This window comes from Rhinopithecus bieti, unplaced genomic scaffold, assembly GCF_001698545.2.
Source record: "Rhinopithecus bieti isolate Rb0 unplaced genomic scaffold, ASM169854v2 scaffold_32393, whole genome shotgun sequence".
In the NCBI taxonomy this organism is placed as follows: domain Eukaryota; kingdom Metazoa; phylum Chordata; class Mammalia; order Primates; family Cercopithecidae; genus Rhinopithecus; species Rhinopithecus bieti.
Window position 1 is genome coordinate 142,351 of NW_016813794.1, and position 16,379 is coordinate 158,729.

Below are 16,379 nucleotides of genomic sequence, written 5' to 3' on the forward strand. Positions count from 1 at the left end.
TGGGAAAGGGGGGGGGTGGGAAAGGGGCGGGGAGGAAGAGCAGCGCAGGGCCTGGCCGTTTGGAGGAGGTGCTGGGGCGGCGCGAAGGGAGGCGGGACAGGGTAGACTTACAGATCCAGGAGCTGACTGACCCGCCGTGGGCGAGGCATCGCTGCGGCGTCTGAAACCTCTCCCGCGGTCCCACGGCCTCCAGAACCCAGCCAGGGACCGTCCGCCAACTCCCGCCCACCGCGCGACGCGTAGGTTTTTGTGACGTCACACGGATTTTTCCGGTGACCGGGGCGTGGCCACGTCTCGGACTCCACAAGGAAAGAAGAGATCCCCCTCTTGGGGCGGAGCCACTGAGGGCTGCGCGGAGGAGGCTGGGTGTGATAAAATATAAAGATGCCCTGAGTTCGGGTGCAATCTGACGGGAGTTGTAGTTCTTTCACTTGGCCGGCGTCTGCTCCGGTTCAGCTGCAGGAGGTTTCGCGGGAGTTCAGCCCAGCGCTCAGTCCCGCCGCGACTCCGCGAGCTGAGAACTCTCCTGTGGCGAAGGGAGAGCTGAGAAGTCGCTGCTCTTACTAAAAGGATGCGTTGCATGCTGGGCCATACCCTTGGCGATGCACACTGGAGACCCGCTCGGATACGGACTCCATTAACATCAAACGGAGCGTTTTAGAGGATCCGAGTTTACTGAGCACTTTCTAGGAAGCGTGCACTGAGCTACGTGCTTTCTATGCCTTAGTTCAATACTTAACTGTATTCATTATAATCCGGTGAAATCGTCATTATTTAGTCTTATTTTACAGATGAGGACACTGCGTACCAACAAGTAACTGCACTAAGAATTTCATCATGGAGGAGAAGGGAACCTGTATTCACATTAGGAAGGTTCCTGAAGAAAGGGCGCCTGTAGGTGGAATTTTCTTTTTGGTTCTGCTGTAGAGTACTTGCTGCTTTTTAGTGCTTCCCGCACCCGCCCCGCCATTCTTCCTTGCAGATTAATCTGTTGTTTATATGCCGGGTTCCTTTTTTAAGCTCCTTGAAAGTTGGAACCCACTGCTGTTCGCCTGTTCAGGATGCTGCACATTCTATCAACATGCATTTATTAAGCGCTGAACGAGGGCCAGGGATCGTGCTGGGTGCTGAGGATTGAGTGGTGAACACTTGGGTCAGACAAGTAAAAGGGTAATTAGAATAACTGTTAAATGCTTAGATGGGGTTAGTTCTATGGAAGCACCCATGGTTTGGGGGGGGGATACAGATCAGAGAGAAAAGGGTGGTCTGCAAATAGTTTGGGATGGCTACACTGGAGAGTGATCAAGAGTGAGTGTAGGGCAGGGGTTGGCCGACTTTTTCCGTAAAGTGCTCTGAAAGTTGCAGATTCCAGGAGAAGTAACTACTGTCAGACCCAGACAAATTGGAGCCCAGAGACCATAAAGGAAGGGAACTCATGCTTGTATGTCTCAGATAAGAACTGTCTCAAGGCCGGCCGGACGCGGTGACTCACACCTGTAATCCCAGTACTTTGGGAGGCCGAGGTGAGCGGATCACGAGGTCGGGAGTTTGAGACCAGCCTGGCCAATGTGGTGAAACCCCCGTCTCTACTAAAAATACAGAAAACAAAAAAGCCGGATGTGGTGGCGGGCGCCTGTAATCCCAGCTACTCAGGAGGCTGAGGCAGGAGAATCGCTTGAACCCGGGAGGCGGAGGTTGTAGTGATCTGAGATCGCGCCACTGCACTCCAGCCTGGGCGACAGAGCAAGACTCCGTCTCAAAAAAAAAAAAAAAAAAAAAAAAAAAAAAAACTGCAAGGACTTTAAAAAATAAACGAAAAAATCCACAATTTCTTCACATCTTTCATGCATTTAATGTTTTGTACAACTTGCTCGTTTTGCAAATATGCACACATTTCTATGACAAGATTTATTGCTAAACATTCTTTAAAACTGCAGCAGTTCAGATAAGATACTGTCGAAAGGACGTTTGGCCCAGCAGCAGCACCTCCAACAATGAACGAACTACACTTCTTGATTTGAGTCTCGGGAACCAATCAACTTTGTTTCCAAGACGTTTATGTGAACTTCTCTACTTTACCAGTAAAATCTTTCCCCTACTCTTCCCTTCTCCAGACCTGTGGCTTGCCATAGCTGTACATCTTGGATTATAATTCTTTTGCTCATTCCCAGAAAACTCAGTATCTTTGGAGAAATCTTTCTCTGTTGTCTTTTAGCTTCCCAGAGCCAAACAAGAACTAGTTAGGTTTTGTGGGCCATGCTGTCTTGGTCACAGCTATTCAACTTGTAGCTTAAAATTAGCTATAGACAGTATGAATGGGTGGGGCTGTGTTCCAATAAAACCTTATCCTAAACACTGAAGTTTGAATTTTATGTAATTTTCAACTGTCGTGAAATACTCATCTTTTGATCTTTTTCAGCCACTAAAAAATGTAAAAGCCATCCTTAAGTTGCAAGCTGTTCAGAAACAGGCATTGGACTGGATTTGACCCTTGAGCCATTTGCCCATGTGTCCTCACCTGATCTAGAAAGCTAAAATGCACATGCCTCATGCCTATAATCCCAGCACTCTGGGAGGCCGAGGTGGGCGGATTACCTGAGGTTAGGAGTTCGAGACCAGCCTGGGCAACATGGCGGAACTCCGTTTCTACTAAAAGTACAAACAAATTAGCTGGGCGTGGTGGCAGGTGCCTCTAATCCCAGCTACTCAGGAGGCTGAGGCAGGAGAATTGCTTGAACCCGGGAGGCGGAGGTTGCAGTGAACCAAGATCGCACCACTGTACTCAAGCCTGGGCGACAAGAGTGAGACTCTGCCTCAAAAAAAAAAAAAAAAAAAAAAAGTACGAAGTTTAAGATGGTGACAGCAGAGCACTAAACCCAGGATGGGGCCCATGTGACATTACGAATTTTAAGAAGGTGATAGCAGAGCACTAAACCCCGGGTGGGGCCTGTGTGACTGCACATTTTACCCACCCATGAAGCCGGCACTGGGTGCATCCAACTTCAGGACTCCCCAGCAAAAATCAGTTCACGAACCCTTTGTCAAAATAAAATTCAAAGATAAATATGAGCACAAAGAGACATTTTTACTTGCAGTTCAAGAAAATCAGACTTTCAGAGAGTGGCTCGCTATACAGAATGAGAGGAATTTATAGCTCAGATGAAATTGCAGATATTTATAGGTCAGATATGGCAGTTCATTCCGATTGGATAAGAACAAGATGTTCCTGTTTTTTTGGTAAGGAAAACAGGATGTTCTTGTTTTTGTGGCTTATCTCTGGAGGCAAAGCTTTCAGGATTTCCCGTTAGTCAAGGCTTTTAGGAGGTTCCCGCTACTCATGGTTTATCTCATGCAAGGTTTACTCATGCAAGGTTATCGGGAATGAAAGTCTTTTTAAAGTGATTTGTAGGCAGGGCTAGTCTAAGGGCAAGATATTTTCCCTTTCTCCTCTCTGTTTGCTGTGCCCACTTTAATATAGTTTCCTCTAGCTCAGAATCTCCTCCACTTCCTACCATAGCTACCATACAAAGTAAACGTTATCATAGATTGTTGCTCTGGGTTGGTTTTATAAAAATAATTAACAAAATTACTTTTCTTAAATCATGCTGTTAATTCATAATGTAACATATGAGCTGTATGTGGACCCATGTTTTAAAATATAATAAATATATATAAAACAAGTATATCTTATTTATATGAATGTGTGGCTTTCGCAGGAACAGAATGGAGCTAAGCCAGGTGAGCCCCTACTTTATTATCCTATCATGTGTAGGTTATTTTCAAATAGGATTGTTCTCAACTCTCAACGTGTTCTTTGAGAAAATAACACGTGCTCTTTTTATTTAGTTTCTTTTCATAGTTTGTTTTATAATATCACACTCCAAATTGGAAATAACAATGCCCATGCTCATGGATTGTTATACGTTGTTAAAATTTCCCATTGGCTAGAAACGCTTGCTTTAATTTGTTTCTAGGTTGTAGATCTGTGACTTTGAAATTCTCAGGAGTCTGAGGCATACAATGCATGACTCAGGATCCAAGCAGATTAAGAGTTGGGCAAGTTCAAACAGGAGAAGCAAGGAGATGTTAATAAAGGAGCTGTTCCCAAAGGTGTGGACAGAGTTCAGGCAGAGCAAGGGTAACGGCAGTTCAACACTGTAGCGCTACAATAGCAGGAAGCCCTCACCTCTTCTAGTCCTGGAGGGCAAAACCAAAACCTTGTGAGAGTGACCACAGGTGAAGCCACCTGAAAGGAACTGTGGCCTTTGAATTTGTAACCGCCCAAGGGGTTCACCTTGCCCCCTGCCCAGAAAGAACTGATTGATCAACACAGGGGAATTACAATAGAGAAAGAGTAATTCACACAGGGCCAGCTGTGTGGGAGACAGTTTTATTATCACTCACACCAGTCTCCCCAAGCATTTGGGGAGCAGAGTTTCTTTTGTTTGTGTTTTTTTTCCAGAGTCTTGCTCTGTCACCCAGGCTGGAGTGCAGTTACTCTGTCTTGGCTCACTGCAACCTCTGCCCCCTGGGTTCAAGTGATTCTCCTGCCTCAGCCTCCCAAGTAGCTGAGATTATAGGCATGTGCCACCATGCCTGGCTAATTTTGTATTTTTAATAGAGACAGGGTTTCACTATGTTGGTCAGGCTGGTCTTAAACTCCTGACCTTGGGTGATCCACGTCAGCCTCCCAAAGTGCTGGGATTACAGGCATGAGCCACTGCACCCGGCCAGGAGCAGAATTTTTAAGGACAAATTAGTGGGTTAGGGGAAGCCAGTGACCCGGGAGTGCTGATTGGTCAGGTCAGAAATGAAATCATAGGGAGTTGAAGCTGTCTTCTTGTGCTGAGTCAGTTCCCGGGTGGAAGCCACAAGATCGTATTAGTCAGTTAATCGATCCGAGTAGTGCCAGCTGATCCGGCAAGTGCAGGGTCTGCAAAATATCTCGAGCACTGAGATATCTGAAGAAAATCTTGAAGCCTCCAGTTGCATGACTCTTAAAACATAATTTCTAATCTTCTAGCTAATGTTAGTCCTACAAAGAGAATCTAGTTCCCAGGCAAGAAGGAGGTCTGCTTTGGGAAAGGGCTGTTATCATCTTTGTTTTAAACTGTAAGTTTCTCCCAAAGTTAGTTCAGCCTATGCCCACGAATGAACAAGGAGGTTAGAAGCAAGATGGAGTCGGTTAAGTTAAATCTCTTTCACTGTCTCAGTGATAATTTTACAAAGGCGGTTTCAGTTTGATAAGGCAACCTAGTCAGCCTGTTGTGATCCAGCCAGGAAGGGGCTACAGCAATACTCTTCAAGCTCCATTCTTCATCCCCTTTTTGATGTCCTGCTGTTGGCTGTCATTGCTTCAGCCAACCAGAAGTTAGAGCTCAAGCATCCTCGTTTCTGTGGTTGATAAAAGTCAGCTTTTCAGAGCCCAGTGTAGAGAAGAGAAATTGGAAAATATGTAACTCATCAACAGATTACTGATTTTTTTGATAAAGCGATTAAATATCAAAAGCATTTTGAAAATTAATAAGAACAGCTTCATCTGAGCCAAAATAGTAATTATTATAGTTTCTTTTCTTTTTTTATTTTTTTGAGACAGAGTCTCACACTGTCGCCCAGGCTGGAGTACAGTGGTGCGATCTTGGCTTACTGTAATCTCCACCTCCTGGGTTCAAGTGATTCTCCTGCCTCAACCTCCCAAGTAGCTGGGATTACAGGAGCCCGCCACCATACCCAGCTAGTTTTTTTAAATATTTTTAGTAGAGATGGGGTTTCACCACGTTGGCCAGGCTGGTCTCAATCTCCTGATCTCAGGTGATTCTCCTGTCTTAGCTTCCCAAAGTGCTGGGATTACAGGCGTGAGCCACCGTGCCTAGCCTATTATAGTTTCATAACAGTGAGAGGGATGACAATTGTGGTCTTTCACTCAGATGCTGGGAGCCAGTGCAATGACAGCTTAAACCACTGTCTTTTTTTGATTAACTTCACTCGTTATTTTTATTTTTAGAAAGTTATATAATTTCTAACTCACAATTACTGGTCATTGCAATGGAATCAAATGCCTGGTATTTCTGTCAGATAATCAGACTTTCAAACCCCATTACTTACATTCATTCAAACAAATATTTAATACCTGTTATGTACCAGGTGGAATGTATCAGTACATGAATATGTCCTCTAGGAGCTTACATTCTAGTGTGAGAGAGAGAAAAGTACACAAACAAAACAGTATATGGAGATATGAACTACAAAGAACAAGATAGGAAGGACGGATTGAGAGAGAGCGAGAGAGATTTACTTTTGCTCAGGTGGTCAGGGAAGGCTTCCCTGAGGCTGTGACACTTTTGCTGAGATCTGAGGATTAAAAAGGAGGTAGCTATGCAGAGATTTAGAGACAGAGAGAAAAGAAAGACACTGAAGTAAAAATGTGCTTGATATCATTTGAAGGACAGAAGAAGGTCAGTGTGGCTGAATGGAGCAGGGAGTAGGAGGAAATGGGATTGGCTGAGCCTGGGGCCAAATCAGGTAAAACCTTGAAGATCAAAAAACTGTCTTTGGGCCAGGCCTGGTGGCTCATGCCTGTAATCCCAGCACTTTGGGAGGCTGAGGCGGGCAGATCACTTGAGGTCAGGAGTTTGAGACCAGCCTTGCCAACATGGCGAAACCCCATCTCTACTAAAAACACAAAATTTAGCCTGGCATGGTGGCGGGTGCCTGTAATCCAAGCCACTTGGGAGGCTGAGACACAACAATTTCTTGAACCTCAGAGGCGGAGGTTGCAGTGAGATGAGATGGCGCCACTGCACTCCAGCCTGGGTGATGGAGCCAGACTCCAGTTCAAAAACAACAACAGCTGGGTGCGGTGGCTCATGCCTGTAATCCCAGCACTTTGGGAGGCCGAGGCAGACAGATCATTTGAGGTCAGGAGTTCGAGACCAGCCTGACCAACATGGTGAAACCCCATCTCTACTAAAAATACAAAAATTAGCCGGGTGTGGGGGGGCGTGCCTGTAGTCCTTGCTACTTAGGAGGCTAAGGCAGGAGAATTGCATGAACCTGGGATGTGGAGGTTACAGTGAGCCAAGATCATGCCACTGTACTCTAGCCTGGGCAACAGAGTGAGACTCCATCTCAAAAATAAATAAATAAATAAATAAAACCCGAACAAACTGTGTTTGATTCAGGCATGGTGGCTCATGCTTGTAGTCATAGCTGAGGTGGGAGGATCCCTGGAGCCCAGGAGTTTGAGGCTGCTGTGAACTATGATCATGCCACTGCACTGTAGCCTAGGCAAGAGAGTGAGTGAGACCCTCTTTTTCTTTTTTTCTTCCTGAAGTCTTTGGCAGAGCAGAGAAAAACCTTATCTCTAAAAAAAATAACATCAACAAAAAACCAAACTGACTTTGATGCATGAGGGCTGTAAAGAAGCAACACACACACGTACACACACACACGCACACCTGACTTTGAATCTTATTCAAAATGAAGTGACAGCATTGAAGGTTTAAAAAAGGGGAATGATACCTGTGCAGGACAGGTGAGCCCCAAAATTGGGGCATAGCCTGGGGAAGTCCTTGGCTTTGCCCAGGAAAGAATTCAAGGGTGAGCTGATAGTAGAAAACAGGTTTTTTTTTTTTTTTTTTTTTTTTTGAGACATGGTCTCGCTCTGTCACCGAGGCTGGAGTATAGTAGCACAATCTCAGCTCACTGCAGCCTCCACCTCCCGGGTTCAAGAAATTCTTGTGCCTCAGCCTCCCAGGTAGCTGGGATTACAGGCACCCACCACGATGCCCATCTATTTTTTGTATTTTTAGTAGAGACTGGGTTTCACCATGTTGTCCAGGCTGTTCTCGAACTCCTGACCTCAGGTGATCTGCCCATCTTGGCCTCCCAAAGTGCTGGGATTACAGGTGTGAGCCACCATGCCCAGCCAGAAAACAGCTTTTCTGATGTGGCAGTGTGACAGCTCTGTGGCTGCTCCTGCAGAGCGGAGCTACCCATAGGCAGTGTATTGAGAGCAGCAACTCAGAGGGAGTTTTCTAATCATATTTATACCCACTCCTAATTACATGCAAATCAAGGGGCAGGTAATTCAGAAATTTCTAGAAAAGGGGTGGTAATTTCCAAGTCACTGTCATGGAAAGTGGTGCTAACTTCTAGGTGTTGCCACAGCAATGGTAAACTGTTGTGTCACTGGTAGGAATGTCTTATGAAGAAGTGCTTTCCATGCTTCTCTGTTTCAGCCAGTCTTTCAATCTGGTTCGTAGTTGAGTCCTGCTTCCTACCTCAATGCCATTTGGGCTGCAGTGTGAACAATGGAGGGGGCTTTGGGGAGCGAATCACAGCATGTTTTGAACACGTTAGAGCCTGTTGGTGGCTTCCCCAAAGGCTATGCCTTTCCTTAGCCCCCTCTAGAATCTTTAGCTTCCTCACAAGGTGGGAAGCCCTTCAGGGACCGAGAAGGAGGTGATGGTGGTGGCAAACAGCATTGCATCTGCAGGACCTTTGGGCCTGGTCCTGTTGCCTTCAATCTTGGGTTGCTGTGATGACAGTGATAGCACTTGATATCTTAGTATCACAGGCTCTTGAATCTCAGAACCATGGAGCCTGCATGTCACTAAGAGCTTGGTCTCTGACTACAGCTTCTGAATCCTTATTTTGGCCTAAAATGAGTCACTTGACTCCTTAGTAATTGTATTTTTTCACCTGTAATATGGGGATAGTAATACAATGCCTTATCCAAAGTGCGTGAGGACAGGCAATTCTCAGAATTAAAAATGTTCAAGATTTTAGAAAGCTATCGTGGTACATATGACCAGATATTATGAGACATCCCATTTTGAGTTGGGTTTTCAGTCACATGTATTCTATCTAAAACTCTATTACATAACCCTCTTTTACCTTTCTCTTAGCAGGTAACATTCGTTAATATCTTGTTTGTTTGTTGCTTGTCTCCATCAATTAGAATGTAAGTTCCTTGAAGTCAGGGACCTTTCTTTTGTTTTCTACTGTGCCTGAAACACTTTAAACAGTACCTGATACCTAGTCAGTAACCAATAATTACTAATTGAGAATGAATGAATCAACAAAGCTCTGATTTGTCTCTTTCCAATCTCTACCTCCTTGCTTCTAATCTTTCACTGAGTTTCTGGTCTCAGTCTTCAAAATGTACTCAAACTTGACCACTGCTGAACACGTCTGGGGCTGTCAACTGAGAGCATGCCCAGGCTGAAAGTGTTGTCTGACCCTCCTGTTCACCTGGGTAAACTCCTCACTCCTCTTCCCATTTGTTCATTGATTCCACATTTATCGAGGTGCACGCAGGGTGCTAGGAGTGAACTCACAGTCTGGTGGGGGAGGTGGGACAGGAATACTGATAGAGATCATTACTGCATAAGATATGGGGAAGCAGTGACTCACGCCTGTAATCCCAGCACTTTGGGATGCTGAAGGGGAGCAAATCATTTGAGGTCAGAAGTTCCAGACCAGCCCGGCCAACATGGAGAAACCCCATCTCTACTAAAAATACAAAAATTAGCCAGGTGTGGTGGTATGCACCTGTAATCGCAGCTACTTGGGAGACTGAGGCAGGAGAATTGCTGGAACCCTGGAGGTGGAGGTTGCAGTGAGCCGAGATCATGCCATTGCACTCCAGCCTGGGAGATAGAATGAGACCGTGTCTCAAAAATAAATAAATAAATAAATAAAAAGGAAAAAGAAAGAAATGGGGAATGCAGAGGTGGGTGTGGTGGTCTGGACAGGTGAAGACCTGCAGCCCTCACTTCAATTGCACAGACGACTAGGCCAGAGAGAAGGAGTCACTCCCCTCAAATGATATTTTAAAAAACAAACAAGCCCATTCCAGAGTGAGTGCACCTTGTCCTTCCTCTTTTCTCATGTGTTTAGGTGGGAGTGACCTTCTGGCCCCATTTGACAGTGCAGAACCTGAGATTAGGCAAGGAGAAGCCATTTCCCCAGGGTTGCGCACTTCTTCAGGACTAAGGCTGCAAACAGACTGTGCACCATTCACTCAGGAGCAATTCGTATTGTAGCTCACTGAGCACCCAGTCCAGAGCCACCTCCAGAACAGGAGCTCAACCCTCTTTTTGAGAGCTTCTCTGAGGGGTCCTCCTATTAAAAATGGGGAAACTGAGGCCCAGAGACAGGAGGTGACTTGCAAGGAATAACAGAGCAGTCAGAGAGACCTGCCCCAGGAGTTCTAATTCTAATAACCATAACAGCTATTATTTATTGAGCCCTTCCTGTGTGCTGAATCTTGTTCCAAGCCTTTACAGATAGTGTCTTGTTCCATCACCCAGCGACTCTATGGCTGTATACTAAAAGCCCACAATCCCTTATCTGCAATTTGAAGCCCAAAAAACTCTTGAAGCCAAAAGACTTTTCCTGTATTTGCTGCCCAGACTCTTCTCTGTGAAGAGTGGATAAATGTGGAATCAATTAATGAATTGGAAGAGGAGTGAGGAGTTTAACAGGTGAACAGGAGAGTGAAGCTATTTAAATTGTATATTTTTTGGTTTGTTTGTTGGTTTTTCTTTTGAGATGGAGTCTTGTTCTGTCACCCAGGTTGTAGTGCAATGGTGCAATCTTGGCTCACTGCAACCTCCACCTCCCGGGTTCAGGTGATTCTCCTGCCTCAGCCTCCTCAGTAGCTGGGATTACAGGCACCCACCCCATACCCAGGTAATTTTTGTATTTTTAGTAGAGATGGGGTTTCACCATGTTGGCCAGGCTGGTCTCGAATTCGTGACCTCAGGTGATCCGCCCGCCCTGGCCTCCCAAAGTGCTGGGATTACAGGCGTGAGCCACCGCACCCAGCCTATTTATATTTTTTAATAATAATTTTTTATTGATGTTTTAAAAACTAGGGGGAACAGATGTGAATAGCCACACCTTTATTAGCATTTCATTGTTTTGTAACAATACACATTTACCATGGGACAGGAGTCTGAGTCAAGTCTAGCTTGACTGAGTCTTCTGCTAACGGTCTCATGAGGCTACAATCAAGCTGTCACCAAGGACTGCAGTGTCACCTGAGTTCAGATGGGGAAGGACTCACTTCTAAGTTCACTCATGTTAATGGCAGAATTCAGTTCCTTGAGATTGTAGGACTGAGAGCTTCAGGTTTTTTTATTGGCTGTTGGCTGTAGGCTGCCCTCAGCTCTGAGAGGTTGCCCATATTTCTTGCCATGCAGTGTCCTCTAACATGGCCATCTGCACCCTCAAAGCTTAACTGGGGGAGGGGGACAAAGATGGGTGCTACCATCTTATGTAACATGACCCCAATCATGTACACAAAATCACATACATCCCATCGTCTTTACTGTTTTTTTCAGTTAGAGCAAGCCACAGATCCTGCTCACATTAAGGGGAAAGGATCACATCAGGGGAGGAGGGGAGGCAAGGATCGTGGGGCCAACTAAGAGTCTTTCCACTACAAGCCACAAAGCCTTCCACTGCAGAAATATTATTGTGTTTGGTTATGTCCTAGAAAAAAATAACGTTTTTATCTCACATGAAAACTCAGCATGCCAGCCTGGGCAATATGCGAAAACCCCATCTCCCCCCCCTCAAAAAAAAATTATCCAGCTGTGGTGGTACATGCCTGTGGTCCCAGCTACTTAGGAGGCTGAGGTGAGAGTGTGTCCGGAATTGGTTCCTTTCAGTGGGTTCTGGTGTCTCACTGACTTGAAGAATGATGCCATGAACCCTCACATTGAGTGTTACTGTTCTTAAAGATGGTGTGTCCGGAGTTTGTTCCTTCAGATGTTTGGATGTGTCCAGAGTTTCTTCCTTCTGGTGGGTTTGTGGTCCTGTTGACTTCAGGAGGGAAGCCACAGACCTTTGCAGTGAGTGTTACAGTCTTAAGGGCGGCGCATCCGGAGTTGTTCATTCCTCCCAGTGGGTTCCTGGTCTCCCTGACTTCAGGAGTGAAGCTGCACACCTCCACGGTGAGTGTTACAGTTCCTAAAAGCGGCACGTCCAGAATTGTTCATTCCTCCCATGGGTTTGTGGTCTGGCTGACTTCAGGAGTGAAGCTGCAGACCTTCATGGTGAACATTACAGTTCTTAAAGGCAGCGCGCCCAGAGTTGTTTGTTCCTCCCAGTGGGTTCGTGGTCTTGCTGACTTCAGAAGTGAAGCCACAGATTTTTGCAGTGAGAGTTACAGCTCACAAAAGCCGCACAGATGCAATGAGAGAGCAGCACAAAGATTTATTGGAAGACAGAAAGAACAAGGCTTCCACTGTGTGACAGCACATCACACCGGGTTTCCCGCTAGGGGCTCGGGAGGCCTGCTTTTATTCCCTTATTTGGCCCCACCCACATCCTGCTGATTGGTCCATTTTACAGAGACCTGATTGGTCCGCTTTACAGAGTGCTGATTGGTCTGTTTTTACAGAGTGCTGATTGGTGCATTTAGCTAAACCCAAAGTGCTGATTGGTGCATTTAAATCCTTTTGCTAGACAGAAAAATTCTCCTTGTCCCCTACCCGATTAGCTAACACAGAGAGCTGATTGTTGCATTTACAATCCTTTAGCTAGACAGAAAAGTTCTCCAAGTCTCCACCGGACCCAGAAGGCCAGCCAGCTTCACCTCTCAAGAGGATAGCTTGAGCGTGGTGGGGGTCAAAGCTCCAGTGAGCCAACATTGTGCCACTGCACTCCAGTGGACAACAGAGTGAGACACTGTATTAAAAAAGAGAGAGAGAGAGAAGGAAGGAAAGAAGGAGAAGGAAGGGAGGGAGGGAGGTCAGAATAGGATAGCTCCAGGGTTGGTTGTTCAGTGGCTTAATGACGTTATAATTCCCGCTTAGAACCTCTGTGATTCCCTTGAGTTTTCCTCTCATGCTTTCAAGATGGCTCTACAGGTCCAAGCAATACATCCTTGCACTAAGGATGCAAGTTAGGAAAATTCAAGTTTGTTGCTTCACTTTGAGCCTCTTATTTGACTTACTCCATTTTACGTGTGAGATACGCATGTGACAGCTGGAACTGGCATTAGATATGTTAGACAGAAAGTAAAATTGAGTATATTTCTGATTCTCAAGCATTTGTTGTTGCCACTGTTTAAAAAATAAACAATGCATTGTCACATACTAAGCACTCAGTTATTTGTTGAATGAAACATAACACTGTAGGGTAGGGTGGGATAACACTAAAGTTTCTGGAGGCAGGTAACATGTACTTGTATTTTTCTCACATCTCTCTTGGTAAGAACACAAAATCTTTGCCTAGAAGAACTCACAGCAGCATCCTCAGTATTATGGCGCTTGCTAATTAAACCAATCATTACCAAGAGAAATGAGATATGACTTAGATCAATCATAATTAATCCCTCAGGATGGGCATGGGCCTGAAAACCCCTATAGCACATGACCATCTGATACCCGAACAAAATCATGATTCTGTTAAAAAAGAAGAGGAAAGGAAAAGGAATAACTGTAAACAACAAGCACCGTCCTCCACAGAGTCAGGGAAGAATTTAAAAGGGGTAGTAAGACGGCCTCTCTAGAGAGGCAATGTTTTACTTGAGATTTGCCTAGAAGTTGTCAGACTTGTGAAATCTGCGGACTAGCATTCCGGGGGGTTAAAGAAGAGCAAATGTGCTGCTTAGGGATACAAAGTTTCTTTTTGGGGTGATGGAAATGTTCTAAAATTGATCATAGTGATAATTGCACAATTCTGTGAATATACTAAAAATATATACTTTAAATGGGTGAATTGTATGGTATATGAATCATATCTCAATAAAGCTGCTATTTAAAAAAAGAATAGTAATGCAATACCTTGAGACAAGACAAGCTTGATATGAATTATAAGAATGGTTTCGGCCGGGCACAGTGGCTCACGCCTGTAATCCCAGCACTTTGGGAGGCCGAGGTGGGCAGATCACGAGGTCAGGAGATCGAGACCATCCTGGCTAACACAGTGAAACTCCATCTCTCCTAAAAAGATAAAAAATTAGTCGGGCATGCTGGCGGGCGCCTGTAGTCCCAGCTACTCAGGAGGCTGAGGCAGGAGAATGGCGTGAACCTGGGAGGCGGAGCTTGCAGATTGCGCCACTGCACTCTAGCCTGGGAGACAGCAAGACTCTGACTCAAAACAAAACAAAACAAAAGAATGGTTTCTCTGGGTCAGATTCAGTGAAAATTTTTCATAGTAGACCTTTAATTATTGTTAATCTGTTAACAAAGGGTATGGAATTTAAGTACCGAACTTCTAATGGAGGATAGAGAAATACCCTATATTTTCAGATGGGATATTTCCTATTGGTGTTTCTTTCCATGGAATGCACTTTTCCTAGGCTTCAAGCTGCTCAGAATATGTGGCCTTCAATAGACCTGCAGCCAGGATTAGATGGGACTTTGCCTCATCTGAAGGGCTTCTTCTTATTTTATTTATTGTAATTTTTTGTAGAGATAGGATCTCACTATATTTCCCTGGTTGGTCTTGAAATCCTGACTTCAAGTGATTCTCCCACCTCAGCCTCCCAAAGTGTTGGGATTACAGGTGTGAGCCACCACACCCAGCTTATAGAGCTTCTTCTATACTTAATAATTCTTCTAATGTGTGACATCTGGTCTACTACTTAAACTGGTGATTTTCCACTGGATATAAGCCTTAGCGATAGATATTACCTAATTTTCTCTTCCCCTTTTATGGGTGAGGTTATTTTTGTTGTGGTTTTTTTCTTTTTCCTGGTTTTGCACAACTGCAAGAAAACATTTTATCAGAGCTAGGTTATGCACATTGCAGGTGGGCCTTTCAACTTCCTGCAGAAGTGCAGAGGTGCAACTGAGTGTTCACTAAGAACTGACACTTGTCCAAAGCTGTGCGAAAGAGGGAGTGCAAGTCTGTCTCACACACATAATTGAGGAAGGAAAAGAAGGCCAGTGTTGCTGAAGCTTAGGGAAGGAGATAAAGACAGAGAGGTAGGCAGGGACTAGATCACATAGGGCCTTGATAATCATAGAGATTTAGTTACAGCTAAATGCAGTTGGGAGGATGTTAGAGGGTTGCTGTGAACAAGGACATGACAGGATCTGATATGCATTTTTAATAGATTAATTTTGGGGAAAATATGTGTAACACAAGTAACTGAAGAGGACGTATATCTAGATTTTAAAAGGTACTACAAATCAACATGATAAAACACACACACAGACACACAACATAATTGGAAAATCAGCAAAATACTTAAGCAGGCACATCCCCACAGAGGAAATATAAATGGTCAATAGACATATGAAAAATATTCTGTCTTGTTAATCAACCAGGGAAATATATGTTCGAACTTCCACATGTTGGCCAGGTGCAGTGGCTCATGCCTGTAATCCCAGCACTTTGGGAGGCCCAGGCGAGAGGGTCATGAGGTCGAGATTGAGACCATCTTGGCCAACATGGTGAAACCCGTCTCTACTAAAAGTACAAAAATTAGCCAGGCATGGTGGCACGTGCCTGTAGTCCCAGCCACTTGGGAAGCTGAGGCAGGAGAATCACTTTAACTTGGGAGGTGGAGGTTGCAGTGAGCCCAGATCGTGCCACTGCACTCCAGCCTGGCAACAGAGCGAGACTGCCTCAAAAAAAATGAAACAAAAAACGAACTTCCACATGTTAAAACTTGTACAAGGCCGGCGCAGTGGCTCACACCAGTAATCCCAGCACTTTGGAAGGCCTAGAATGACACATCACGAGGTCAGAAGATTGAGACCATCCTGGCCAACATGGTGAAACCCCATCTCTACTAAAATACAAAATATTAGCTGGGAGTGGTGGCGCGCACCTGTAGTACTGGCTACTCAGGAGGCTGAGGCAGGGGAATTGCTTGAACCTGGGAGGTGGAGCTTGCAGTGAGCCAAGATTGCGCCACTGCAGTCCAGCCTGGTGACAGAGCAAGACTCTGTCTAAAACAAACAAACAACAGCAACAAAAACTTGTCCAAAACCAGGGACAGTAACAGGTGCCTGTAGTCCCAACTACTCTAGAGGCTGAGGCAGGAGGATCTCTTAAGCCCAGAAGAGCCCAGAAGTTTGAGGCTGTTATATATAAAGTTTCCATGCCTCAAAAGAAATAGCACTCCGATATAAAATTTTCTTTTTAATTCTCAGCAAGGCAAGGTACTTCAATAGAAGGGTGCACCCTTACAGATGGAGCAATGGCAAGTGCACACTTGGACAAGGGAGGGGAAGGGGTTCTTATCCCTGGCGCACATGGCCCCTGCTGCTGTGTTGTTCCCCTATTGGCTAGGGTTAGACCGCGCCAGCTAAACTAATTCCGATTGGCTAATTTAAAGAGAATGACAGAGTGGGTGCTTTGGCGGGAGTCAGGGCAGAGCAGGTAGCAGGTAATCAGAATTAGTTAAG

The 16,379-nt window shown here is 45.1% G+C and overlaps 1 protein-coding gene across 6 annotated transcripts in view; it reads right to left on the reverse strand.

The window, feature by feature from the left end:
- AMN1 (antagonist of mitotic exit network 1 homolog) overlaps positions 1 to 1,347 on the reverse strand; it is a 67,028-nt gene extending 65,681 nt beyond the window's left edge. For all 6 annotated transcript variants that reach the window (XM_017848946.1, XM_017848952.1, XM_017848947.1 and 3 more), the window contains exon 1: positions 112 to 1,347. In XM_017848946.1, the coding sequence (XP_017704435.1) occupies positions 112 to 149 (38 nt within the window). In that variant the 5' untranslated portion in view covers positions 150 to 1,347. The remainder of the gene's footprint in view (positions 1 to 111) is intronic.
- Between the last annotated feature and the right edge of the window lie 15,032 nt (positions 1,348 to 16,379).